Source organism: Gavialis gangeticus, unplaced genomic scaffold, assembly GCF_001723915.1.
Source record: "Gavialis gangeticus isolate Ggan-Ray unplaced genomic scaffold, GavGan_comp1, whole genome shotgun sequence".
Lineage (NCBI taxonomy): Eukaryota > Metazoa > Chordata > Crocodylia > Gavialidae > Gavialis > Gavialis gangeticus.
In genome coordinates this window covers 58,687,376-58,709,173 of record NW_017729025.1, presented here as the reverse complement: position 1 = coordinate 58,709,173, position 21,798 = coordinate 58,687,376, and the positions used below count along the sequence as shown (strand labels likewise).

The 21,798-nt window shown below is 42.8% G+C and overlaps 1 protein-coding gene across 4 annotated transcripts in view; it reads left to right on the top strand.

The window, feature by feature from the left end:
• Positions 1-21,798, top strand: part of MIPOL1 (mirror-image polydactyly 1) — a 448,613-nt gene that overhangs the window by 408,749 nt on the left and 18,066 nt on the right. For all 4 annotated transcript variants that reach the window (XM_019518865.1, XM_019518864.1, XM_019518866.1 and 1 more), the window contains one exon: positions 7,985-8,215. In XM_019518865.1, coding sequence (XP_019374410.1) covers positions 7,985-8,215 — 231 coding nt within the window. The remainder of the gene's footprint in view (positions 1-7,984; positions 8,216-21,798) is intronic.

Here is a 21,798-nt window from a genome sequence, read left to right as displayed (position 1 = left end):
TGTACCCCAAACAAACGGAAAAATTGTATAATTTTTAATGCCTCTCCTCTGTGGATTTTTAATGTCCCTTTATAGACTATGTGCATTTTCAAAATGTCTTTATTTTACTGAATAAGGGCTTCACACCATCTTCAAACAACCTCAAGCAGTAGGTGTAATGACATATGAACATTCTGACCTTTAACTTTTAGATTTCTATTAATTTATCTATAGTTTACTTCTGCATGTACATTATATTTTAATTATTATGTGATTTCCCTATATATCTTGGTGGGGTAGTCATGTCTTCAATATCTTAAAAGAAATACCTTAAAATAAATACCTTAAAAGGAAAAACAAATGTGTTTCTGCATGCCAAAACCCTGGATGCAGGGTTTGGCTGGAGTATTTTATTTGGTCTGAATTTCAAATATGAGACTTGTAAAGGACTTTGTAAATAATGTTTGATATTTTCATGATCATCACTCAGATGAATAAATTTGAGTAATCAGTTTACTAACAACTTCTATTGTACATGAACTAGTCCTGAAGTAACCTCAGCTGTGCTATAAAAGGCCTGCACCTGTTACTGCCAACTTTGTAGTAAATCAGTTCCCAGCTTTCTTCTACTGTTGGAGTCAGTTCACACTCAGGTGAATCATAGAAGGATGATGGTTAGAAATGGAAAAGATGTACTAACTAATCCATTAGCCTGTCAGTGTGAGACTCTCTCTCACTGGACATTTATTAATAAAAATAGCTTTCTTACTAACTCTGATGTTTTCTTAGAATTTATTCCACACCCTAATAAAACTTACTCATAGGAAGTTTTTTCCTGATAGTCATTCAGATTTTCCCTTTTTTAACTTGTGAACCGTCCTACATAATCACTCAGGTCTTGGTGTTACACATTTCTCTTTGTTTTTTGCTTAGCCACACTATACATATTTAGTTCTTTAGTGATCTGTGCCCAGATGAAGAAGTGGAAGAGTTGGAGAGTGTTGCCGCCGGGCCTCGAATAGTTGTTCTCATGCAACCTTCACTCTGGTGGTAGACGTAAGGAGCCTTATGGACTGCCAGTGTCTGCCCCCAGCTCTTTGGGCTCCGCGAGTCCCATGGGGAGGATCCTTTTCTCTTCCTGCAGCGGCTGCAGGTCCCCTCTCGTGATGCTCTCCCTCCTGCTCTCCGCTGCATTGGCCGCCATTTTTATTTCCGCCGCCCCGTGTCTGAGGCTGACGTCACTGGCCAGCCTTAATTGAATAAAAAGGCGGCTGACAAGCCGCGCGGGCTCTTCCTTCTGCCCCTGCTGTGCTGTGTCTCCTGCTGCCGGTGAGTACCCCTCATTACTTCTTTCCCTGGGACATAACCCCCCCCGCCAGCTGCCTTATGGCAGTTCTGCGAGACGCGTGCCTTCATTACCTGTAGTCATATGTGGGGGCCGACATCCTTGCCGATCGACACCTCGTCTCAAGCCCTCATCGCATCTAGACAGGAAGTCAGCCGTTATGTTGTCATTCCTTGGGGGGTATATTATATGGAACTTGAAAGGCTGCAGTGCCAATGCCCACCTCGTTATTCGTGCATTATCAGTTTTGGCAGAGCTGAGCCATTTAAGGGGCGCATGGTCAGTGATGAGCGTAAACTCCCTCCCAAGTAAGTAATAACGGAAGTGCTCCACCACCCACCGGATAGCAAGGCATTCTCATTCGATTGTCATGTATCTAGTTTTGGCTGGCAGCAATTTCTGACTTGCGTAGGCCACGGGTCATCCCATGCCTGCATCTTGTTGGGTTAGTACCACCCCGATAGCAGTTTCGGAGGCGTCCGTCTGTAATGAACAACTTCCAAGGGAAGTGGTGCTGGCTCCTACCCTGGGGGCCTTTAAGAGGAGGCTTGATGCCTACCTAGTTGGGATCATTTGAGCCCAGTTTTTTCTCCTGCCCAGAAAGGGGGTCAGACTTGAAGATCTACAAGGTCCCTTCCAACCCTACTTCTATGAATGTAAAGGGTTTATCAAAATTAGGGGTATGTATGATCACATCTTCGCATTGGACCTTTTTTAAGGCCCAAAAACTTTGTAATGTCTCCCCCATCCATTTGACCCCCTTCCGGTTTGACCCCTTTAGGGCCTCTGATAGAGGTGACGCTATTTTTGAGAATTGTGGGACGAATCTATGATAGTAATTCACCAGGCCAAGGAAGGATCGTAACTGTTTGAGTGTTTGCAAGGCCTGAAAGGTGCGGATAGCTTTGACCTTATTCTCCAAAGGTCGGATGGTCCCTTGCCCCACGAGGAACCCTAGGTACTTTGTGTGTCTGTGTGCAATCGCGCACTTGCGGGGTATCACGGTCAAACCTGCCCTTCTTAATTTGGTCAATACGGCTCTGAGGGCTCGTTGGTGCTGGCCCCATGATTGCACGAATACAACGATGTCGTCGATGTACGCTGCCGCGTATTCTGTGTGCAGCGCCAGAATGCGCTCCATTAGCCCTTGGAAGGTGGCGACAGCCCCGTGCAGTCTGAACGGCATCTTCACAAACTCATATAGACCCCAGGGTGTTCCAAAGGCCATTTTGGGGCGGTCGCACGGCTGCACGGGGATCTGCCAATACCCCCTGGCCAGGTCTAAGGTAGTTATGAACTGAGCTGCCCCAATTCGTTCCATTAATTCCATTACACGATGCATGGGGAAGGCATTGAACATAGGTATTTCATTTAACCTTTGGTAATCCACACAAAGCCTTAAGGTACCATCCAGCTTCCGTACTGGTACTAGGGAACTTCGCTAAGGGCTTTGGGAGGGTTTAATGACACCGAGTGCCTGCATCTTTTCCACCTCTTTACGTACCTCTTCCATTAGATGATAGGGTATTGGCCGCCACCGATCCCTCATCATTGTGCCTGGGGGTGTATGGATGGAGTGGTACATATCTCTTACCCATCCGAGATCCTCCAAAAATACCTCCTTAAATTCCTCAAGGAGGTTCCGCGTTTCAACTTTTTGTGTTGCAGTTAGCTCATCACTTACGCGGACGTCTTTCAATGGTTCTGGGACCCCCAGGCCTCTGTTGACTTCTTGAGGTCCAAGGTCATCCACCGTCTCTTCCATGAATGGAGCTCACCCTTCGGGTTGTTGCCATTCCCATAACAGATTAATGTGGTAAATCTGTCTCGTTTGCTGGTAACCTGGGTGGTAAACCTCGTAGTCAACCGGGCCGACCTTTTGTAGAATTTCGAATGGCCCTTCCCACTGGGTTAACAGTTTGCTATGTAAGGTGGATAACAGAACCAGCACCTTCTGCCCCGGTTGAAATTCCTGTTCCTTCGAGTGTGAATCATACTTTTCCTTCTGTTGTTGCTGGGCCTGTCGCAAATTGTGTGAAGCCAGCTCTCTCACGCTCTGGACACGGCATTGGAATGCTTGTTGATATCTCGACAGGCTGGAGATGACTGCGGGGCCACATTCCCAATCTTCTCAGAGGATCTGCAACAAGCCCCATGGTTGGTGGCCTAATACAAGTTCAAAAGGAGAATACCCTAGAGACTCCAATGGGGCATCCCTGAGCACGAACAAGGCCAGCGGGAGCATCAGATCCCAATGTCGTGGGTCGCCCTGTATGCATCGTCGCAACACCTTCTTCAGAGTCCCATTTAATCGTTCTATTAATCCATTGGTCTGGGGGTGATAAACAGACGTTCACAGTTGTTTGATCCTCAGGGTTTGACACACCCCCTGCAGGACTCCAGACATAAAGTTCCACCCCTGGTCCATCAGAATCTCACGGGGAATCCCCATGCGGGCTATCCACTTTACCAACTCCTCCGCAATCGGAGGAGCCATTACGGACCTTAAGGGCACCGCATCGGGGTATCTAGTTGCATAATCTACAAACACCAGGATATACTGGTACCCACTACTGCTGCGAGGCAGCAGCCCAACAATGTCCATGGCAATTCATGAAAAGGGCAGATCAGTTACGGGCATTGGTGTCATCAGGGCTCAGGGTGGCCGGTCTTCCCTTGCCTTTTGGCACACAGGACACCCCATGCATTGACGGGCCACGTCTTCTCCCATCCTTGGCCAGAAAAACCACCAGGATATCTTGTTCGTGGTTTGATCCCTCCCCATATGACCCCCGACCGGATTGCCACACCGCCTTCCAAAAGCAAGAGGGCACCACTAGTTGTACTCTGTCTTCCTTATCCGCCCCGCCAGGTTGGACCTGATACAAGAGGTTGTGTCTTACCTCAAAATGAATCCCAGGGTTGGAGACCGATGCAGGCTGTTGAGAATTGCCTTCCACCCATGTCCACAGTTCCTGTAGTTCAGGATCTTCTTCCTGCGCTTGCCAGAACTGTTGGCTACTGGCAATGTCTTGCAGGTCCACCATGGCATCCCCATCTCCCTCAGTGGGTCCCTCTCCTTCCGCTGAGTCACCAAGCCACCCCTCTTGCATCCTTAAGGATCTGCGAGCTACCTTGACATCTCGCACCCAATCCATGACATCATGTAGTGGAGCCCAGTCTCAGCCCAGGAGCATGTCGCACGCTAGATGGGGTGCAAGGCCCACCAACAATGCCCCTTGGTACTCCATAACTTGGAGATTTGCCCATACTCGATGTATTTTCTGCATTTCCTCATGAAGGCAAGACACCCTCACAGTCTCCACTCAAAAATCGGGGACATCTTTCAAAAGATTGGCCTTAACCAGCGACTGAGCTCAGCCTGAAACTAACACAGCCCACACCGGGTGACCCTTGATCCAGGCCCTTACTACGGGGCGTCCCCATACTGGGCTCTCACCCCCTGCTCCAAAGCTACAATCCATAGTCTCCCCCTGAACAGACTCCTTAGGCGACTCGACCACCCGTCATGAGGAGCCATGTGATTGCCACCTCTCAGAGGCATGCCCCGGACACTCCTGCGCAAAGTGTCCCATCCGGCCACAGTGGTAGCACACTATATCCTCTCCTGGGGACATATAACTGGGCTTCCGTCTCTCTGCCTCTCTTGTCACCGGCACCGGTGGCATAGTCCCGCATTTCTCTCGTGGATAGTGCAACTCCGAGGCCGCAAAAGCCTCAGCCAGCTTCAGTGCTTCGTCACAGGAAGTGGGGAGTGCTGGCAGATGCAGCACTGTGTCCTCTCCTCCAAATCATTCATGAATTGTTCCAACACGATTTTATCCATGAGGGCTGCAAGTGTACACGTCGCCAAATTGATCCATTTCCCAAAGAGATCCCGGAGTCACTGGAGTAACAACCGCAGTTGCCTCTCCTCTGCCCCCTTCTTGGACCGGAAGAGTTGCCAATAGTGTTCTGGGCTGATCTCTAGGCAACAGAGAATAGCGGCTTTGACTGCCTTGTAGTCTTGGGCTTCCTCCCGGGTCAAGGCCCTATAGGCTGCTTGGGCGTTACCCACCACCAAGGCCCCCAGCTGGCTGGCCCAGTATCCTTTGTCGAGGCCAGTGATAACTGCGTGATGCTCAAAGGCCTTGATATATGCCTCCAGGTCTTCAGATGTCATCTTGGGCATTTTGAAGGCCAATAGGCCATGCTGCATCCAGTCTTGCTGCCACTCCCATATTTGCTGCTGCAAACCCATGATCTGTGTCAAGGCCTGTAGGTTCTGACCCAACAGGTCTGTTGGGGCTATCTCAGCAGGTTGCATGTCTGCCGGGTGGTCCCTACCTGTGCCCCCCAAGGCTTTTCCGGCCAATGCACCAATTGGTGGCTGCCGGGCCTCGAATAGTCGTTCTTGTGCGACCTTCACTCTTGTGGTAGACGTAAGGTGCCTTATGGACTCATGTGGCAGACCGAGCAGGTGTCTCCCCCTCGAGTCGCCACCCCCGTTCTCTCCTGCCACAACTTGTTGTTCCTCAGTAGGCAGGATTAGTCGTCGAGTGTACTCGGTGGCCCATGGTTCGCCTGGCAGTCTTTTCATGGGGCTCCACCACCCCTAGACCCCGGCCTCACGCCTCCTCTGGTGCGTTATCCTTCCGTTGGCCTCATCCCCTCTGGTGGGATAACACCTCGTGGCTTGGCGTCTAGATGCCTGTGGCCTATGGCCAAGTTCGCCTGTGTGGGCCCTCCCCATTGACCTTCCTTGCCTCCACTCCTTTCGGGGAGACACAAAAAAACCTTCCGAGGCTCCTCCTCGACCCCGTTCCTCGGGGATATCCCGCACTTTCCACTCTCCCCCTTCGCACAGGGCAACTAAATAAAATGCATTAACAAAACAAAATAATGAGCCACTTCCTGATGTGGCTGCACCATGCCCCCTTACTATCCTTCCCCTGGCTCTAGCTGGGGGGCGCTTTACTCCTTGCCCATCGCCTCTGGGATTCACTCCCATTCTCCCATCGGCCCGGCTGGGACCGGTGGCGATACCCGCCCCGATTGTAAACCCCTCGGGGCTCTCCCGAGGTCTTCTCCCTCTGGCATGGCTTCCTCCTCACCCTGGCCATCCCAATACTCCCACCTGGAGTCTACTTAGGCTCCGGGTGCTGCTCTGGTTCCATCCCTGGGTCCAGCATGCCTGTTGCTCCCTCGCTGTCCCGTGTGTGCTCCTGTCAGGGTACTCTGCCCTGCACTGCCAGCATCTGTCCCCTGCTCGTTGGGCTCCGCGGATCCCATGGGGAGGATCCTTTTCTCTCCCTGTGGCAGCTGCAGCTCCCCTCTCGTGCTGCTCTCCCTCCTGCTCTCCGCTGCATCAGCTGCCATTTTTATTTCTGCCGTTCAGCATTTGAGGCTGACGTCACTGGCCAGCCTTAATTGAATAAAGAGGTGGCTGATGAGCCGCACAGGCTCTTCCTTCCGCCCCTGCTGTGCTGTGTCTCCTGCTGCCAGTGAGTACCCCTCATTACTTCTTTCCCTGGGACAGAGAGTTTCTTTGGAGCTGACCCTTACAAGCTAGTTTCTGTAGCTTTTCAGGGTGACCATGTTGGCCTGGCCCAGTGAAAAACTGACTAGGTAGATCATGCTCCGTTTGGCTTGTTGGTATGGGATAAAGAAAGTGCACACAGTCTTGGAGAAGTCCAAGTCTAGTATGTCAAGGGCAGCAAAGAATGGCTGGAGCTGGTGACCGTCCAGGAAGACAGGGTCTCCTCTACTACCTCTTTGCAGAAAGGGCAACTTGCCAAAGCTGCTGGGTCTAAGTGGCAGACAGAGGTGCCCATGGTCAGGGCCCCATGCAGCAGTTGCCACTGAAAATCACCAGTTCTCTTGGTGATGGGCAGTTTGTACAGGGTGCATGAGGCTGGACAGGCTTCTTCTGATGTCACTTCTACTAGGCACTGCCTTGAGGTCTTGTTAGAAAGGTTGGTGAGGACATGGGCATGATGTACTTCAACTGTCCATGTGTATAGTGCCTTCCCAGACAGGATCTCAATGCAGATTCTAACACTATTGGATGGCCAGACAAACACAGTGATGGGGGAGGGAAGGGTCTGGAGACAGAAAAAGAATATATAGCCATGGTTTTCCCATGTGAAACAAAGTCTGATATACTTGTTATATCAGTGAATCCACACTCAGTAAATCATATACGCAGCTTTTTCCATGGAACATATCTTAAAACTGGACTTGAATTGAACACAGATTTCATCTACAAAGATTTAATTTTTAGATGTATTCCTTTTTTTCTTAATCTGAGAATGCCTTCTGTTTTCTTTTTTTTTTCTTTGTGAGTTATACGCTTAAGAAAAGAACATTTTAAAAATGATTGTTTTTGATTTCTACATTCCTTGGAGTTAATAATAGAGAGACTTGTCAGCTCAACATTACATTTATATACAATTTCTTCATTCATAATATGTACCACCAGTCCACTTACATCTTTCTCTGTTTTTCCAGGTCTTCCAGTTTAGGTATATAATAAAGATCTGCCTTATACTGATCCATGTATAATAATTGTAAATAGATTAATCTAAGTGTGATATTCTTACCATTCGACTTCAGAGCTTATACTGTGAGTTAATAATATGCATATCTTTATTTTACCAGCTTACACAAATCTTTATCCCAAGAAGTAAGCCTGAAGGATCAGTTTAACTGTACCCTTAGTACATATGAAGACGCACTGAAAAGCAGGGAGGATATTGTGTCCACTACTTATCGCCAAAATCAAGAGTTAGCAACCAAACTGCAGAAAGCCTTAACAGACCGAAAAGACATGGAATTGAAACTTCAGGGAGCTTTAGAAGCTTCAGAAGAGGCCAACAAAAAAATTCAAAAGTAAGTCATCTTTACTTCTAGAAAAATGGCATTTATCTCAACCAAATGAAATATTAGGGCGGTGCGAAATTTCAATGGGTGTTTTGTTTCAAAGCTGTTTTGATGTGTTTTGAGCTCAAAACAACAAAATTGAAATGAAACAAAAGGCTTCAAAACAGCTTGGAAATGAAACAGGGGCACTTGAAATGTTTTGAAAGTTTTGAAATATTTCAAGTTTCGAAGCCAGGCTTGCTTGCAACTAACCAGAAACTAAGGAGAGGGAGGGGAAAGAGTTGGGGAAGGACCAGTCTGATATTGAGATCTAGCTCCCAGTTTGATTCATCAGGTCTCTGACCGCTTCCCCCAGCTTTCCGATCTTTTCCCCAGCTCTTCCCAGGGGGCACAGGCCCCCAAGCTGCACACAAGTTTTCAGCAAGCTGTTGCTGAAGGCTGGAGCCAGCAGCAGCCACTTGGTGCAGCCTGTGCCAGGAAGACTGTGGTGCTGCTGCTGGCTCCAGGGAATCAAACTGGGGAATCGAACCAGGGGCTGAGAGAATGTTCAGGTCCCAGAATATTCCCCCAGTTCCTGGTGTGATTCCCCAGCTCCCCAGTCTTTCCCCAGCTCTTCCCAGATGATGTGGGATGACAGCAGGCTGCCACTGCCAGCTGAGGATGGTGGTGGCTCTGGCTATTTCCCCAGCCAGCAGCAGCAGTCTACTGAAACCCCACATGCAGATCCAGGGGCTGCGTCCCCTGGGAAGAGATGGAGGAATGATCAGAGAGCTGGGGAATCGAACCAGGAGCTCCAGCTGACAGGTGGATCCACCCAGCTCTGGGACAGCGCATGGTGCCCTGCCGAGCCATGCTGCACCCACACGATGGTGCAGCTGCCGCGTGAGTGCGGGGGGGGCAATCCCCACTGCCCCGCACTGCACAGGGGCACTCTGCCACGAGTGTCCATACTGACTTTCAGAATCCAGACAGAATGTACAGTGATATGAGGGGCAATATTATCACGTTTGTACATTTAGCAAATGGGAAAGTCAGGAGGGGACCATACTTGGAAGCTCACAAAGCCAGTCACTTTTCTGATTACACTGTTTTAAATGAAGGCATGTCGAGCTAAATGGGATTCTCCTGATACTATCAGCTTTGATTCAGTACTCACTGGGCACATCTACACATTCGTTAAGGCACCGTGGTTACTGCACATTCAGTTTAGTAACCTGCAATAACAGGTACTAACTGAATGCACAGTAACCACACTACTGCGTAGTAGCGCTGGTGAAGTTTTTTGTGGTGCTAATGCGCAGTTAGCTAATTCTGCTGCACATTAGCACAGCTTTTGCCATGACACACTAATGTGCAGCAGAATTAGTCTAGTGCACATGTAGTGTCTCATGTAGACATGCCCACTTATGACTCATTTTGGGAAAGGAGTCATCGAAGGTAAAACTCCAGGTCTGGGAAAGAACCTATTGGTCCAGTGAAAAATGTTACCAACTGCGCCCCGCCCCCCTGGTCGCCTTGTTTCTCATATATTCGCTGGACTATCACAATTGCAACAACACCCTAGCCCAGCATAGTTCACGTTGCAGCTAGAAACTAGCCCATAAACATTTCAGGGACTAATACGTAATTAAAATTAATTCAAACATACATCTAATAAGTAGAAAAAAGTATAATAGGCCATCACTTCAAAAACTACAGGCGTTACTTGAGAATCCTTAAGTTCTGTGATCTAAGTACTTATGTATATGTAAGAAATGCTCAGAATATTAGCCAGGTTTACTTAGAAATAAACTTATGAGAAGCAGTTACAGCATCTGTTCTGGAGTCACTTTCTAATATCATTTTTTTGACAAATTCATATAAGTTGTCTGTTATTATTTATTTGTGATTGTCCATAGTGTGCTTGATGCTGTATAGATTGTGAAGGCTTCATGGACCATTTCTGAGGACTTTATGTATAAAGTACATACTTATATAATTTTAAGTATTTTAGCCTGATAAATTAAGATTTCTGATTCAGAGTGTATTCAACTTACGCAAGTATTAAAAACAACATAAGATAAAAACGGACCTCTCTGATGTTCTAACTGAAAAGTGATTGTGTTACTGTTTTTAATTTTAGTCAAAAATACTTGCTGTTTGTGGACTGTGAATTTATAGACTGAGATTTGTCCCAGAGGAAAATTTTCAGTCATACTTTAATCCCCTGAAACCAAGGTGGTTATAATAAAAGTGCAGAAATAACCTGAATGACAGTATTGCCAATGCACTGTAATAATGAAAAGAATTCATGCAATTTAACACGCTTAACTGCTTGGGAAAATTTTGGCCAGGTTAGATTTAATTATTACTAAAATCAGTTCTTTGAGCATGTAGTAAAATTACACAGTTGGGTGAGGTCTTTTGATGACAATAGCATGCCCTTTTTATCAAGAAACTGTGGAAATGTTCAGTGCATCTTCCCAGCACCCAGAGTCACCCACCCCCATCTTATAATTCAACCTGCAAACAGATTAAGCAGCTGAGTTTGTGGAAAGTGTGTTTACTTTGAGCTAAGAACCCTTGTGTGACACTATAGAGATTCCACTGACACCTCTGGGAGAACTACACAGACAGTTCTTACTCATCAGCAGGGAAACCAGGCTGAGAATTCACGATTTCTTTGTAACCTCAACTGCTTCATACAAATCAGTGTTTGGCAATTAGGCAGGAACTAGTTTGTTAGCTTTGGGGTTTTTTGAAGATATAGGATGTTCTACATTTCAAAAGGGAACTGACAGTTTTAAAGCTCGTTAACTCTGCTGTCTTATAATAATTCCAGGGAGATACTTATTTTGATTTAAAATATGAACCTAAGCTTCATAGCCCAAACATGAATTGTCTATCTGCTTAACTTCTCTTCTCCATGACCTAAAAATGGAAAACAAAAATTAATCCTAACATGTAAAGGAAGTGTTGTCTGGCACTTTTTAAAGTAATTATTTCTATATTATTTAGTAAGATACATTAAGAATGTAGTTACAATAAGAAAGAAACAACAAAAGGAAAATAATTATGAGCTTTGCTAAGAATAATATATTTAAGTTACCTAGGATCATCTTTAGAAAAAACTAATCCAAGTTAAATAAGCAACGATTTCTTTCTTGGAGTCCTTTACTAACTTTCATGTCTTAGAAGACTGATCCTTTGGCAGTATTACAGAAATTAAGATTTGAATTTTTCTTTTTACATTTACGATGTGCATCACATCAACCATTCAGAAAACAGTATCGATTTCATTTGCCCATCAAAGGTACTTCTTTCGACTTTACCAGTCTGTATATGTAGTAAGTCACTTTGTAAGTAACTGTTGCTAAATTTAGTATCTCACTAAGAATAGTGTCTTGCCTTTGGCATATGAATACAAAACATCTAAAAAATTTCAGGATTTAACCCCCCATGAAGCAGCAGCTGTGAGCCAGAAGGTGAATACAGTGGAATCTGCTCACAATGAACTTGGATATAGTAAATTTCTGTTTATTCTTAAGCAGAATGAAAGTCTCACATTTTTTTAATATATTGCAATATATGAGTTGCAATTTGGAGTTACACTGCAATTTAGAGTTGCACTCCTGCAGAGATTCATCATCATCTCACTAGAAGAGTAGGGGTACTGAGAGAAAAGATATTGACAGTCAGAATATGGGCACACAGCTGTTCTGAATCATTTCCATGAATATATTTCATAGAATTTGTCTATCGCACTTTAAAAATATCACCTAGGTAAATATTTGCCTTCCAAAGTAGGGCATCATTTTTGTTTATAAAGCAAATACATATGCTAAGTGTGTGTTTGTGTGTGTGTGCACATATATGTCTTGTGTATATGCATGCAAAGCACAATACATATTTACTCTGTAGATCATTATGATCCATTGAATGCTTATATCATTTTATCATTATACTGCAGAGAACAGCTATAATTCTCAATGTATGATTGTTGTGTATATTTTATTTTTTATAAACAAAGAATGTGGGCCAGTGGCATAACATTCACCAGGAGTGCCAGCACCAAGGCACAACCCCCCTGCAAGTCTGTAGTGATGGAGGGGGTTACAGCCAGCTGGTGCAAGCCCAGAAGGGAAATGGGGGCTGACCTGGAGAAGGTGGCTGGAAGATTCTGTGAATTAATTAGTGTCTCTGCCAGCAGGAATCAGATGAAACTAGGTATTTTAAAGCTGACCTCCCTGGTAGAATCTCTGGAGATGAGCAGTGGTTTATGATTTCAGTGGGAGGAGGAATAGGTCTTAATATAATACCATATCAATGTTAATCAGTTACCAATAAAGACAGATATGTTTATGATGGATTTTCTCAGTGAACTCTTCATTCTCTGCCATAGGATTGAGGATGATGTGAATTTAAAGACAATTTTACCCCTTAGGGTTTTTTAAATACAATGACACTGAATAGATCAGTAAGGTCTGACTTTGTGTGCGCATGTAAATATATGTGTGCCTGCCTGCCTGCCTATATATCTATCTATATTTACATGTACACACATGCATAAATATGTATGTACATGCACACACACACACATTTATTTACATACATATATACACATGTTTCTATATATGTATAGAAGATATTACTATATATGCCTCAGTGACATATATGCCAATGAAACAGTACTTCACATGTCAAAAAAGCCATGAAATAGTATATATGATTTGCTAAGTTAGTATTCCTTATGATCAAAATAAATACTGAAGCAATATAATAATGTATTTTGGTTTCTTTATTCTGTATGATTTCTTAAAGGTACATTCTTTTAAAAAAATCTACACTGTTTTTGCATAAAGTATTTTATTGGGAAGAAGTGCAAGACAAAATTAAACTGCATCATCTGTAAGTAGGTGATTTCAGCAAGTGAAATTTCTGTATCCTGTAGAAGATGTATTTAATTTTTAATAGAATTGATCTGCCAAATTTTTAGTGATTTTTATTAGTATAGAATTGAATAAGAATATCTTCAGCTTCTTTGACAGCATAGATTTCACTGCTAACAGAACATATCCATTTCTGGGGAGCCCTGGATTAGTCTGTTATACTTCTGGTATGAATGCTTTGTGCTTTCAGATGTGTTATTATTCACTTTAAGTTTTAATCTTTTGCTATGCATGATAAATATATCTACTAAATGTTTACTACATCCACAAGTAAACATTTTTCTTTTCGTTTTATACTGGCATTTGACATGTGAAAAGAAAATGAAAAGAAAAAGAGAAGAGGACTGAACATTTATTAAATGTTAGAATCCTATTCCTCTGAAAGTAAAACTAATCTGCCCTCTGAGTACAGGAGTTGTGTGCATTTCACATCAATGACCAAAACGTTCTCCAGTGCCTACTGGAGGGGTCTAATCTTTCCCAGAATGATCTGAGGAGTGCAGTTCAAGAACAAGAATGAATCTTTGAATAATCACACCACAATGTGAGGTGACCCTCAGACAGGGGACTGACCAGATACACATATGGGTTTTGGGAAGACGCTCTGATGCTCTTTTTTAACACAGCTGTGAGAAGAATGTGCCTAAGACCCAGTAGTCTTTCTGGAGTATAGCTGGCAAAGGAAACCATGAGGAGAAGAGAATTTAACACATGGGTGTAAGAGAGTCCGCTTCATTGATGCGATCTGAGGGGAATGCCTAATGACTGGAAGAATCAAACTTGGCAATGAAAACACAAAGCTCTTTTCATCAATTCAAACGCAGACTCTAAAGCTGCAGATGGTTACCTCCAGCCTTGCCTATTCAGTGTGGGGTTTTATAAAATGGCACTTTGGTGAATACTAATAGATCAAAACAAAGATTTAATAACATAAAGATGCGGTGTTCATTTTTAAATGAGGATACAGGTCAGTGTCTCAGAAAAGGATAAAACAAGTATCTTTTATATGTAGGTCTAAAGTCTTTTCATTTTTTTAACTGCAAACATGATATCTTTAATGTACAGATTATATTCTATAGAGCACAACTTCTGTTAAACAGGAAACAGATGAAAAACTAGCTTTCAGAATTATGTGAATGATTATTTTTGTTGATATGCCATCAAGCAGTTTATCTTCCTTATTAACAATAGACCTAAATATATGTAGGTGACACATGTGTTATAGCACATATGCCTTAAGTCATTCTTCAAAGATAAGAATGAGTCTAGTTAATTAAAGATTTCAGGCAGAAGCACTGCACAAAAGAAACAGGTTGTACATTCACAAAGAGTGGAAAAAAATGTTTTGGAGAAATTACCTAAGGTTAGAGAATTCATTTGGTTATATTTTAAATTTTAGGAATAAATGTGGTTAGTTTTGAGCTGTCAAAATATCTAGACCTAGTTTGGTTCTGCTTCTATTATTGAAATGTTCATATTTGTATACAAATTCTGTTATTAAATTTCAACTTGTTTTTCTTTTGCTTGATTATAAAACTATGCTAGGGAACAGAGAACCCAATTTACTACTGCTATAAATGGGTACGTTTCCATAGATTTAATGGAGCTTCACCATCTATTGTCTGAAGAGGATCTGATCTATAATATCCAAAGTTGGTTTGATCATAATGAGATGCATTATAACACCATTTCAGTTTAAATTTTTACTAGTAATATTAAAGGATAACAATATAGAGTGTGATATTCAGATGATGCAAATCTACAGGGCTCTATTGACCTGACTGGGGTTGAGTTACAGTAATTTATCTCATCTGGAGATCTGCTTCATAGTTTATAGTAAAATAGATATTCTCGTGTTTACTCAAAAGATAACTGAGCAAGGACAGGTGTCCTTACTATAGACAAGAGTTGATGGTGTTCAACACCCCATTGAATCTAGCCCTGTGAAAACTGACTTAGAGTGATAACTTTCATATACTACTGTAATTCAGCATTCCATAATTCACAACTAGTGAATGTTAGCATCCAGATGTGGGAGGCTCTTCCATGCTTTAGCTCTGATAGCTGAATCATTAGGGCACTCTTCTAGAAGGCTAGAGAACCACGTTCTAGCTCCCTCTGCTTGCCTAGGATGGGGTTTCGAACCTGTGTCTGTCTGTAATGACCAGTACAGTGGTCTAACCAAAATACTCAGATGTTGACCATAGATCAGGCATTATTCAGACCCCTCTCCAGTGCTCCTTTTGAAGCTGACACCCTAGGCAGCAAAGAGAGGGAGACGTGGGGTCAAGAAGATGAGAACAAGCTGAATGTAGCTGAATGAAGGATATGTGGCTGAATGAAATGGTTGCTGCCCTGGGTTCTAGCCTGGACCCTTGTTCCCACTAAGGCAGAAACTTCTCCACTACACTGCTTGCCATCCATCAGTGCTGTGTGTGGCATAGATAATTCAGTGTTCCTTAGGTCTTTACGGCTTGGATAGTTACAGGAGAAAGTCTGAAAGAGAAAAAAAAGTTATAGCACACAGCATGGAGAAATTGCTGTCAACTGGGATTGTAACAATGGAGTGTCAATAAAGGATACTGAAGAATCACTGGATTTTTGACAGTGGGTATGGAAACTGAGGGATTAAGGATCAAAGCTTGTGAAGAATTTACACCAATTGATTTGTGCAAGGGAGGCCACATGTGATCTAATAAAAGCTAGATACAGTACTAACAGGTAATATTTGGGTGTTTAAAATGGATTGCACACATCACCATTATATTAAACCCTGAGGGAATCCCAATTACACTGACATCTCATTTGTATTGAAAAGGGAGCTGTACAGGAACTACCGTGTATTCTGAAATTACAGTTGATAAAAAAGCCTATACATATAGATATATGTAATTGTGGTGGCAGAAATCCCAAACACAAGTTGGTTAGGATATGTTGATACCCAAAGGCATGTAATAAAGCTATAAAGTGAAAGCAGTTTCCTCTCCCAGCTTTGGAATAAATAAGTCATTGTAACAGGGAATCCCTGCCACTTACTAGGACGGGGAGAGAGGGGAGCATTGGGAGGTGGAGTGTGGCCAGAAACAGGTTGCAGGAAGTCTGAGGGCGAAGTGGCAGCAGGTGGCAGCTGCCCAGGCAAACTGAGTCATGGGTTAGAAAAGGGCAGGCTGCTAATGGCAAAATTAAGAGCACCTGAGCCTTAGGAGCAAGAAACAGGGTCAGCTGACTAAAGAGGGCTGGGCTTGGGGTGTATAAACACAGCCTCTGGCCATAGAGCAGGCAATTTGGCACTGGCTGCTACAGGATATGAAGCTCCTAGTAGATCTGGCTGCAGTTTGGAATCAGGCCAGCCTAGGAGACCTACCTGGTGACCCAGAGGGGTGGTATTTTTGTCAGGCCAGTCAGGTTGGGGATTTTCTTGTTTGAGTTTGGCTTGGAAGGCTTGATTCTGGGTACAGGGGAAAAGGAGACATGGGTGGGGTGTCTGGGAGGTGCTCCCCACTATCGAGGATAGGAGCTAGACAGAAGCTGAGGAGACCGAAGCTGACAGAGTGAAACTGGAACCTCAGGAGGGGCTGTAGGAAAACTGGGGCTGAGGCCCGAGAGCTGGAGTCTCAGACAGTGGATTAGGGCTGAGGACTCAGCCAGAGACAAAGCAAGCCAAGGCCAGGACTTCTAAAGCTCTGACAGGTGCTTGGAGGCCTGAGAGGGTGCTCCCTTAAAGGAGAAACACCCCAAAGGAAGCACAGTCCCCCAGGCATGAGTTGAACCTAGCAGCAAGAATAGAGTCAGTAGGTGAAGAAACCACAATAGCTACTCCCAGCTCCAGGGACTGCCTCCTCAGTAAACCAAAGAAAAACACCAGAAGCATGGCACATGAGAGAGTGGAGATGAAGTGGAGCTGGAAGGAGCCAGCAGGTGGGTTGGACCTCGGGGGGGCAACGGGTGATAGGGCAATAGGAGCTGGACCCATGAGGCTTGTTAGTCATACACTAGACTGGAGCTAAAGACTAATGTTACGTTGGATGTATGTAGTGACTTCAGGATAATTCTTCTGGACAGACAAACGGTGTTCTAGGTTTATTACATTTCTCACATCAGTTGGCAGGCTTTCTTTTCCTCAAAACTACTCTAGTTCCACCATGAATCATCATGATAATTCACTGTCCTAGGTATGATATCTACATATTTACCTTTTGCCAAGATAAGAATAGTTTTAAATTCTCAGACAAAATGCCATTCTACTTTAAATCACTCTTACCCCAATTTAGCATCCAATTACAATCTTGTACTCTGTGTTAGAAGGAGCAACATGAAAGGTAAAACATATCCAGCTGTATTGACAGGAAAAGTAATTAAATAGGATAACTCTAACAGCCTGTGCAGACATTCAGTCTCCAAGGAGAAACTCTTCTGGGAGTGATTTAACCCTGACTGTTCCCAGGTTATTTTTCTCCTGGAGTGGCCACTTTTACTTTGGGAGAAAAAGCCTGAACATCTGTACACTCATGGTTTCTTCTAGGAGAGCAGTTACTCTCCCATGAGAAAATGTCTGTATAAAGCCTAAATTTTAAAAGCTGTTGCACATTTTCTGTTACTAGTTCCTAGGAGCCTGTCATACTTTAATTTTGGTCAGGCACTTCTCCAAATTTTAATGTCCACAGCTACTATGCCAGAAAATTGCTAAGAAAATTCTGTTCATGAATATAGAAACTGAAACTCATTAAAAAAATAGAAAAGCTAAAGGCATCATTAGCAAAAGTTCATATTTTGCAAGGTTTTTGTCAAAACAAATGGATTATACTGACACTTGATAGTCAACAAAATGAATATATGCTAATTGTTAGTCCATTTGCCATTTCTTCATTGCCAACTATTCAAACTGAAAGAGAAAAACTTCTCTCACATATTTAAATGGAAATTGTACTATTTGTGTTGGGAAAAGGTCATCATTCATTTGTAGGAATGAATTCCACATATAAACTAATCATTATACCATTGAGTCTACTGTAAAATGAATTGACCAGCACGTTGTTGAGATTAAACTGTTATGTTTGTACAATCTGAACCATGTAATAAGCAACATCTTGGCTACACTGATTTCATGTGGTCTTAGAAAAGAAATTCAGTGTTTAATATTGTTGAAGAATATCTTGGAGCATCAGAAACATCAATTATGGTCAGATTCATACACACAGATTTATCTTCTAGGTTAACAATATCCCATTAATCAAGTGATTATAATGTGAATGACCAAAACCATTGTCTGACTAGCATGTACCAGAAAGAGTTGAGCAAAATATGTCAATTTTATTTTGATGGTGTAAAAAAAAAAACGATCAGAGGTCCTGAAACACATGGAGTCTTATGTAGCATGTGAGAATATATTGGTAGGGTTGAAGTACATTTAAGTTAAATTTTTGAAAGAACTTCCTAATTGTAAAGGTGGTGAGTCACTGGAATAGATTACTTAAGGAGGTTGTAGAATCTTTGGCATGGGAAGTTTTTTGGTGGAGTTAGGGAAACATTTGTCCTGAATGGCTTATATGAGTGGTGCTCAACCTCCAACCTACAGGCCAGATCCAGCCCATACAGCCATGTCATTCAGCCTGCAGGGGCCCCCACAGGTCTGGAAATTTGGAGTTGGAGAGCAGTGGCAGTGTTAATTGCCACTCCTCCACTGCCAAAATTTAAGACCTGGGGGGAGCACCCCCAGGATGGATGACATGACTCTGTGGGCTGAATCTGGCCTGTGGACTGGAGGTTGAGCATCGCTGATCTAAGCCATTCAAGACAAATGATTTCTAAACCTCCGTGGATTCTGCAGCCAGCATAAAAAGTAATTACAGAATTAGGAACTTCCTGACACATCTGAAATGTCAGCAGAACATTTTTGTAACTCTCTTCCAAGAGTAAAGTAGTATGACTAAGTAACACAAAAGATGGCAGGCTGTTGGCAGTTGATAGTGTATACACAGATAAGTTCTATGTTTCAGGCACTGATCTATCCTCAATGCTAAAGCAATTTGCTATGTAATGATTAATACTAATTAGGTAGAGCCTGCTACATCACATTTATATCATGAAATCTAAAGCAATTAATCAAAAAAGATATTTAAATAGAACTAATTAGAATGAAAACTCAGTTAATCACTGATTCATGTGCTGAATGGCCCCCAGCCATCTACCAGCTAAACAATAGGGAGCACTTAGCATAAAAATAAATTATATCTAATCTATTTAAATGTTTTTGAGCCTTATCCAAAAAAGGCTAAACAGGTACCCAAAGTAAGACTTAAGTGGGATTTTGAGGGCTTCATGTATGGATTTAGATGCCTACATTCCACCTAACTTCTAAAGTTTGGCCACAAAGTTTTGTCTGTAAAGTTCATTAATGGCATGAAGATGCATGTGCAGAACTGCCATCAGCTTGCTAGAGCTTAGCAGCAGAGTGCCTGTCTCACATCTGAGTCTAATCAGGATCCTCAGTGTAAGCATTCCTTCACATAGGTCTTTGATGGGTTTGATCCAGTGTGCTCGGACCACACCTAACACACACCAGCAGGATTGAGGTTTGTGCCAAATAGTAACCCTGGCCACTTGCACTCAAAAACATAGGCTGTATCAGTTTTATGCAGTTGTTAAGTAGCTAGAAGACTCACTATAGAAATTGGAGACTTGAGTTTAGTTCTGTCATCCATTTAATGGGCTTCAACCACACCTCCCAGGAAATTGCCCTAAGTACCAAGACTCCTTGCACTAGAAAGAGGAAGTATGCCTCTGTGGCCCAGTGATTAGGGCACTCACCTGGAGAAAGGGAGACTTGGGTTCAGTTCTTCTCTTCCAAGAGGGCTTCTGTATTTTATCCAGGAACTAAAAGCTAACTGTAAAATAAAGAAATACTGTTGGGAGCTAGCTAGAACTAGAAACCAGGTTTCATGTCTCCTAAGTGAGCGCTCTCATTCCTTGGTCAGAGCGTCTTGCTTCCTTCTCTGGAGTATTATATCTTAAATTAGTTTCTGCAAAATGGCATGACTTCAACAGGAAGAGTTCTGGAAAGCAGAACATGCTTTCCTAGATAATGAAAGATGTTTGGTTTGAATCCTCTCAGGCTCAGGCAAGAGTTGAACACAGGCCTCCCACATTGTGGATGAATTGCATAAAATGGGAGTGATGGCATCATTTGTCACTGTCATCTTGAAAAAGAAGGATTGCCTCCCTGCCCCACTCTATTTCTTTTTAAAGGAGCATTTTAGGCAGAAATGTTTTTATAGAAGCGTTCTTGAATATGAATCTAAGGTAGGTAGGTATCTCTGCAGCCTGGAGTTAAGAGCCTAACCCTTACAGGAGAGAGGGATATAAGACACACCCCTCTTCAACTGTTCCTATTGGCATAGACAGCAGTCCAGTCTGCATGCTAATTATTGTGAATCCCATTCATCTATTTCTCCCTGTGCACAGTATAGGGAGCATAAGCCACTTTCCACTTTTCCTTAAGGTTTCCCATAATGCATCAGTCTGATACCAGTACCCATAGCCTCATTACAGTCTTATTCTGTATGATATCACACAATGATAAATGTTTCTTATTAACATCCCAGACATCAGAGGTTGCAGTCAGATTTCTGGCATCTGAGGTTTTATGCTGAATGCCAATACTGTTCTATACTGTGCATAACAAACAAAGACAAGAGAATGCACCCACCAGGAATTTACAGTGGGGCTCTTCCTGAATTCCTTGAACACACGCAACGTGCATTGACTTCAAAGAGTTTCAGATACAAACAGAACACAAAGTCAAGTTCACAATCTAAGTCAAGTATTTTCTGTACTATGAATAGATATAATTTACTGATCCACTTTCAGATGTGATCTGCAACACAGATAGTAATCATTTTTAAACATGAGTAGCAAGGATATAAACACAAATATTTATCATTTGAATAGACACCATCTTACTCTTTCAAGAAAATATTATGTTGTAAGTGCTACAACTTACTTCTCCCAAAGAGTAATGTGTATTCTATGAAAGTCAAATGTTTTCAGAGTCAACATAATCACAGCATCCCATTTTTTGACCTATGTGTTCATTTACAGTTTGCTTATAGCTGCTTCACAGAGATGGAAGTTTGTAGATTACAACATGGTTTTATTGATTTATCAGTAACAAAATATACTAAGTATACTCAGTAAACTGGAAACACTAGCTCTTGGCCTAGTATTGTATAACATCAGCTTGTTGTGGAATATTTCAGAACAAAATCAGAATGTTGGCATAGTCGAGATAAATGGTGGAAACCAGACTAGCAAAGACTAATATTTAGTAAGACCAATAACACAAATTAGATCTTGAAGTTGTGCACTTTATCCAGTACTAAGAAGCATATTGACATAGTATTTTAAAGCATATAGTCAACTGTTCCCTGACAAACTGTTACATTTCCTTTTTAAAAACAGACTGAATGGTCCTTGAAGAAATGTAAGAGAGATTTTATGAGGCTTGCATTTTTTTTCCAAGCTGTTGAAGCATCACATCAAATAATTATTTCCTTTAATAATTTATATCCAAGTGAAATAAATCCCTGGTAGTTATGTTACTGTTACTGGATGGTATTTTGTTTGTTTTCAAGAGCAACTTGATCAAAAAGGGGGGGGGGGGAGGGG